The sequence below is a fragment of the Apaloderma vittatum genome, unplaced genomic scaffold (assembly GCF_000703405.1).
Source record: "Apaloderma vittatum isolate BGI_N311 unplaced genomic scaffold, ASM70340v1 scaffold14961, whole genome shotgun sequence".
In the NCBI taxonomy this organism is placed as follows: Eukaryota; Metazoa; Chordata; class Aves; order Trogoniformes; family Trogonidae; genus Apaloderma; species Apaloderma vittatum.
In genome coordinates, this window is record NW_009697465.1 from 174 (window position 1) to 7,377 (window position 7,204).

General features: G+C 41.1%; 1 protein-coding gene across 1 annotated transcript in view; it reads left to right on the forward strand.

The window, feature by feature from the left end:
• The first annotated feature begins 353 nt into the window (after positions 1-353).
• Positions 354-7,204, forward strand: part of GABRA5 (gamma-aminobutyric acid (GABA) A receptor, alpha 5) — a 56,125-nt gene continuing 49,274 nt past the window's right edge. The window contains exon 1 of the mRNA XM_009877651.1: positions 354-865. Within this exon, the coding sequence (XP_009875953.1) occupies positions 780-865 (86 nt within the window). The 5' untranslated portion in view covers positions 354-779. The remainder of the gene's footprint in view (positions 866-7,204) is intronic.

A 7,204-nucleotide genomic window follows, 5' to 3' on the forward strand; every position in this document is an offset into this window, starting at 1 on the left:
TTGGTTTTTGTGTTTGGTTTCTGTTTGTTTGTTTGTTTGGGGTTTTTTTTTAATAGGGCACAGAGGAAAACATTAGTGCACAATGGTGAAATTAGTGATCTGTTCGCTGAGGCAGGTATCCGAAAAGCAGCAGTCGCTGGAGCAGCTACATTACTGTCATTCTTCATGCTAGCCTGAGGTTTATGTGCCTTTGCGAGGAAGGTCACTTTTTACCACCCCCCTACACCCCTCAATCCCACCCTCTTTTTGCTAAGCCGTGCATTGGCAGCATGAATTCCAAGAAGCAGTAGGTGTTTCTTGGCATTTCGATTGGGATTTTGGAAAGGGAAGATGGATATTTAATGGGAAAAAATTGTGATGGAAGGAAAGGATGTGGAGGCTGCATAGCCCTGGGTTTGCAGGCGTGTGGAAGTTGTTGAAATAGGTAAAGGCTCAAAACTGCCATTTGGAAAATGGTGACTGTTTCTTTAGTTACTTACATCACGGATGAATATAAGGGAAAACTGGGCCACTAAGAATTTTTCCTGTTTTGCAGTTTGCCGTCAGCAGAAGGTAAAATATGTCCTTGAAGATATGCAATTTTACATAAACAGCTGATGTTTACATAGGACTAAATAAGTTTGTGAGAAACAGAGATGCAGTGTTAGCTGAACTTGGATGTCCTGCTGATTGTCCATGTAATAGTTTATCTTTTTTTTTGGTATTGTTGCAGCATAAGAACAAAGTGAGCAGCTGCGCCTTTACCAAAGCAACCACCTGCGTTCCTCCTCTCCTCTGGAATGGACAATGGGATGGTCTCTGACTTTATCATGATCAAAAACTTCTTCCTCTTCTGCGTTTCCGTGAGTTTAGCCAGCCACTTTGGGTGAGTTGCCAGTTGCCTTTGAATTTTTGCTGTGTGGTTTTTTATTTATTTTAAAGAAAAAGAAAAAACTTGACTCCATGTGGTGTGGAGCAGCCGAACACAATAAGCAGGTTTTACCTTTCGTCTTAACATGTTGGGAGGAAGGGAACAATTTTCTTTCCTGCTCAAATTTACTGTCTCGTATCAGTTCTTTATGCCCATAATATTGTTGCGGGAAGGTTTGGGGAATGCATGGAGCTCAGACCAGGCCTTACAGCTGCTGAGTGCTCTGACCTGGGCATAGCACTGCTGGGGGGCTAGGGTGCTCCTTGCCTCCATGCCTGCAATGAGGGGGGTCTTGCACCTTCTTTCTCGCCTGGTGGGTATAGGCTATAGGCACTAGTGCCAGGCTGCGACAACAGGACTAAGTGAGTGCTGATAGCTGGTACAGGCTTTCCTAGTGAGTAAGTGAAGATCGTGACTGCTCAGAAGGATGGCTGAGTTTGAAACTTGCTAGAATAATTAAAAATTACATTTCCCTGAAGCATATCACAAGCAGTCCTGTTTCCTTAGTTTTACTTTGGATGCTTTCCTGATGGTGGTGTTCTGAAAACTGTATTGAAGAAATACTCCTACTATAGGTCTTAGGAAAAAAAAAAGCCCCCAAACAAACCGAACAGAACCCCCCCTATTTATATGTTTTTTCCTGAAGCCAGAGATCTTAAGAACTTTCCAAAATGGGACTAAGGAGTGGAATCTAGAAAAAGCATTTCGCAAGTGCTCTGGAAACGTAGGTTGATTCTTTTTTGTGGAGGAGAACAATTATTTATGATTTCACCAGAAAAAAACGAGTCCTCGCAACGTGCTGATTCACAAGCACACCCATCAGTTCCTTGCTATAAGAAGATACAAAATGGAGATGCAAATGAGTTTCTGATTTCAAGCAACATGATTTTCTTCCAGATTGGAACTAGGAGAAAGACCAAACTTTGAGTGATGACTGTCTTATGCTGTAAGCAAAACTTAGCCCTGTCTCCAGCATGTGTCCTATGTGAGCACGCGAAGGCCTTAACAGGCTTTTATGAGTGTTTGTAGGATACATAGTAAAAAGGTTGCAAAGAGCTTCATGCTAATTTATTCACCTTGGAAAAACCTGATCTTGCTTTCACTGTGGTTTAAGACAAAACTCCCTGGACTTTGTGATAGAAACAAAGAGGGCTTAGTACAGGACTGGTTTTAAACTTATCTTAATATGGTTGTAATTTGACAATGAGTTAACCACATTAAGAAATTGTTGAGGGGTATAGCCTTAAGTCCTTCCTGATTGTCCATCATGCCTGTGGAAGGCAGCTCAGTGCAATAGTTAGGCATGACCTTTTTCGTGTGGGGTTTCTTAACTGTGTTACTCTGACAGAAGAATAGATTGATGAGGCTGCGAAAAAAAATTTAAAAAAAAAAAAAAAAAGGAGGGGTTAACTCTCCCTTTCTACTCCAAAGCAAACAGTAAATCTAAGTCCCGGGTAGGACTCAGTGTGACCTGTAACCCGGCAGATAGTCAGAACAGGACAGTTAGGGGAAACTAGGACACCTGTTTTCTGCGCGTTACTCAAGAAGCTTCTGTGCACTAAAATGAGATCATCACGTAACCTCCCCCCCCCGCACTGCCCCCCATTTCTGATCTAGTAATTTTAGTCTGGGCCTGCAGAGATAAGCAGTTCTAATTCGCTGCACCATTCACACGCTGCCTGAGGGCTGAATTTTGACCCTGCTCAAAAGACGGAGGATGCTCCAGCACTTCTGTTCCAGAGGCAGAAGCAGTTTCAGAGTGTAATTTGCTAAGTGCTTTGGGACTGACTCTTCAGGACAGAACGATACAATTTACATGAGGCTGGTATATTAACTGCAAGAATCTAACACTGATAATACTCGCTGTTGCTACCAGGTTCTTAATTAGCTTCATCCGTGTTTGAACTGCACTGTTACATTGCAGTGTGTTTTATAATGTGCTAGATAAAAGCGATTGGTCAAATAAGCATGAATCAAAAAGCAAAATGCAGTAGGACATTATGGATGAAGGCAGAGATTTTTCTATGATTCTCCATAGGCATTCCATATTTATATTAAATCATAAATACAGTTTTTGCTGACATAGCCAAAGCCACCTTGGGGGATTTTGATGCACAACGCCTTGTAAAATAAACAGGAATTATGTATCTCAGTCTCCTAGGCTACTTCAGAAATCTCAGCAAAAGTCTGTGATTAAGATTTTACATAGAAGTGGAATGACTATCGAGAGTTATCTACATCGATAAGCAGTAGAGAAGGACTGTAAGCATAGTTGCTGGAAGTTATTTAAAAAAAAAACACCTGAATTAAAATTCTAAGCTATAGATGAAATGAGAAGAAGATGTGAAGCTCCTCACCATTGTTAGTAACAGTTTTATGGGTCTACTTCCTCAGAAATGGTCCAGCGCAGTTTAAAGCTTTTCAAGATTTCTTGAATTCAGCCTTGAGTCGTATAATGCTCTAATGAGTTAAGGTATTTTACTGAAGCATTTCAAGACAGTTCACAATTCTCTTGAAAGTAAACATTAATAATAAAGCTAGAGAGTAATTAAACCCCAAATATAACCACAATGAGTGTTTTCAGATGAGACAAACTGTGCGATTCCTTGTGGGCCCTGGGGGTGCCCACATAGTGGCAGCCCTGTGAGGGCTGGTGTTGTGGGTGACTGCCTCCACCAAGATCTCCCCGAAAAGCGGTAGCATGTGGCCAGCCTCAAGCTGGCCAACCTTATCCATCCTGACTCTTGCTTTTTTTGCAAGCCCCAGACTGTCATTCACGGGCACATCTCTGGGGACATGCTGGTGACACATAGCCCCTCTGCACTTTCATTTTGCATGTGCAATTTGTCTGAGAGGCAAAAAACAAGAGGGATGAATGTTATTGGTGTACCCAGGATTTAGTTGCCATCTGCTAATAATATTTATACTAGTAGAAACACAGAAAACAAGATCCCAATTAAATGTAGCCAACGCAAGACTTCTCTCTTCGCTACAAGAATTCAGTCTGTGGTGTGTCTGTAGTTTCATGCACTTATCCACTAGCTCACAGCCCTTATCACTAAGACCATAATCGTGCTATTTAGGCTAAACATACCTCTCCCCCGGGCTGTTACTTCAAATTAGTCTCTGCAGCCCTTAGCAGTTAGTTCTGCTGGGTTATCCCTTCCCAAGTACTTGCAGATCCTAGGGAGTTCTTCATACTTTCAAGACTAATTTTATAAGAATTATCATATCCTTACACAGTCATGCTTGTCTGTTTATTTATTTTTTTATCCTGTTTTCCTTTCCTTCTCTACATCCCCTGTTAGCTTTTTGAGCCCATTAGACAGCCTTAATAATGGGAAAACTTAAGTGGGTACCTAGAACTGCTGGGAGGAGGAAGGAGGCAGAGAGACATCAGTCAGTCCCTCTGCCAAACAGAAAGATACAGCTTCAGCATCTCTTGACCTGCTAGCTGGCCAAACAGCGGGCGTGTGTACCTGCAAGCCATCCAGCATATGCTTGGTGCAGGACCAGCCCTGGCACACATTGCCTCCTAGTGAAGCTGCAGGTCATCATCCTGGGGAGCTGAGGGCGCTGGGAGGTGGTTAATGACCCTAGGAGAAATTCCAGCTATTGAAAGAGATGTTAAGGTGCAAGGGTGTGAAGATAGTAAGATGTCACCCTGTGAAAAACAGGCTTTTGTTGCGCTGCTCACAAATTACTCATTCCCAGAATGTAGTAAAATACTGCTCTTGGTAAGTAAAAGTATTAAATTATTCTTCCAGGATCTGCAAAGACCTTTCATCATTTCAGTCAGTCCTGTCTTCTAGCCTGATCCAGTGGAAAGAATTGAATCTTCATTGCACAAATTCACAGAATATCAGCAGTTTTAGATCTCAAGAATCTGTAAGAAAGGGATGGCAAGAAGCCGCGTTAGAAAAGTAAATCTATCTTCTTCGATGCCTGGCCAGCTGGCAGCATCCAAAAAGTGTGCAAGTGCGTTCTCCACTATCTTTTCCACAAAGTGTTAATTTGTCTGAAGTTCTGGTATAATTCCAATCCTATTAAAGCAAGTTATTGGAAACTCTCCTTTTAAAAGAGAGAGAAAAAAATAATACAACTTTCGATAGCAAAATACTCCTCAGTTATTTTTCCAGTGTCTCTCCCATTGCTGTTTTTTTAAGTTTTGGAAATATCATGAAATAACTACCATATATCTTCCTCTTACTAAAACTAAGCTATGAATAGTACCTGTCATTTTGACTAGATGGCAAAGAAAACATTGATGTTCAAGATGGTGAGTGATGAACTCATAGGAAGAGGTAGCTGAACATCTTTAGAGAGTTATTACATTTTACACTGATGGGATCCTTCTGTGGCTTCTGATTTTTTCAGTCACTCTGAAATTGCAATATTAAATAAATGTGATGAGAAGTATTCCTGCCTGTTTTAGTTTATGTTCAATAATGAGCTTTAAATGTAGTTATCTTTGCATTTTCTTAGCCTTTTCCTAAGGTCCTTTTCTAGTTTATTTTTATCCCTAACTGAAAATGTCTTATAAAAACATTTTTGGTTGCAGAGAGGCAATAATGTGCTTACCTACTAATATGTTGATAAAACCTAAGCGGTGCGGAAATAATTAATTTAGGATAACACCTGTTCTCTCTCTATTTGTAGAGCTATCGCATTTAATATGTATGTAACTTTGCAAGTACATTTTAAAGGTCTTATGTCATAAAAGACAACCTCAGAACTTCCCCTCAAACATGTATTTCACCAACAATCTCAAAAAATAGAAATTAAATGCTAACTTCTCTGTGAAAGAAAAAGGTAACATTTGCAGTAATGGCAAACCCTAATTTATCTGCAAATGCAACTTCACATAACACTGACATTTTGCCGAAATTCAGCATCAGATGCCTTCTTTTTCGGATGAAGTGATCTGCCAAATCTAAATTGGATTGCAGTTTTGCAGATGAAGTACAGACTTTTTATGAGTCTTCGCCCTAGTTGTTTCTCCGTCTTTTTCATCTATTAATTAGCTTTTCTTGTGGAGATGTAAAAGTATTTCAGTATTTGAGGTGTATATTATTCTTGTGAAAGATGTACATAGCTGAGACAGAGGGACGCAGCATCAATTACTCTTGTTAGATTCAGTGGAGCAGTTAGAACTAAGTATATTTTGTCCCAGCCCCACAAAAATAGTTCAATGGAAATATTCCCTCTGAGTTCAATTGCCTTTGAATTCAGCCGTAAGCACTAAAAATAACAAGCTTTTTCAAGAGCAGAGAAACTAGTGAAGCTTTGTATTCTGTGCCCCCAGCACCGTACCTTTGCAATAAATCCCGGCTCCGCATTTGGCATCCCTTGTTCCCGCCTCCCATTGCAACACCTACATTTTACCTCTGAGCTCGTTTTCTCCCAGGATCTTTCCTAATCACCCTGCAAGTTTCCTCCATATCTCTTAATTAGCAGAGGAGAGGTGGGCTGGTTTTGCTGAGGCTGTTTCTGAGCTACATGCCTGCTGACTGGCCCAGTCAGCAAACCAGAGGGAATAGATGACTGCTGACCTCACATTTTTCCTTAATGAGGCACTAATTTAGATGGCTCTTCCCTTGTCTAGTCACTGCTTCACATGAAACTTGTAGGAACGGAATGAAGTTTGATCTCTCTGCTTCTTTTGTCAGATGCATTTGAAAATGAGAACGGGTTCCTACATTGATGCAGCGAAGCAGGCAGACAGTATGATACATATCCATTTCTTATGAAAAAAAAGAAGCTAAAATAAATGAGAAAAGTTCAAAATAGTATTCTAGGGTTTAGTTATGGTCACTGCATATGAAGAGCCTCTGTAACTTCTGTCCCCTGTTTGTATTTGTTAGGCTGCCGCTTGTAAATATTCATCTTTACATGGTGAATCCCTTTGATTACAATTGACAAAAAGCATACAGTCTTTTTCCTTGAATTGTCTGATGTGCAAGGCTGTCTAACGTTCCTCTAATCAGTTTGCAACTGCTGTATTAACTGCCTTTCATTATAGTCAAACATATCCACGGTGTCGCCTGCCTCAGTTACCCACTAGAGGTTGTTGTCAAAGCACAGAAAACAATTAGGTCTTTTGAGCATGGTGAGGTGGGATGGCCTAAAAAATGGGTGAGATTTGTGGCTACGCCTCCACCTGCAGCAAAGGGGAGCTCCTTGGTGGCCTGGGCTCTCTCTGGTGTTGAGGGTTGCAGCAGTGCTGGCAGCACTTGGAACGCGAGGAGCCTTCTTGGCCAGGCATCTGCATGGGCTTTGGCCTTCCTGGGAATC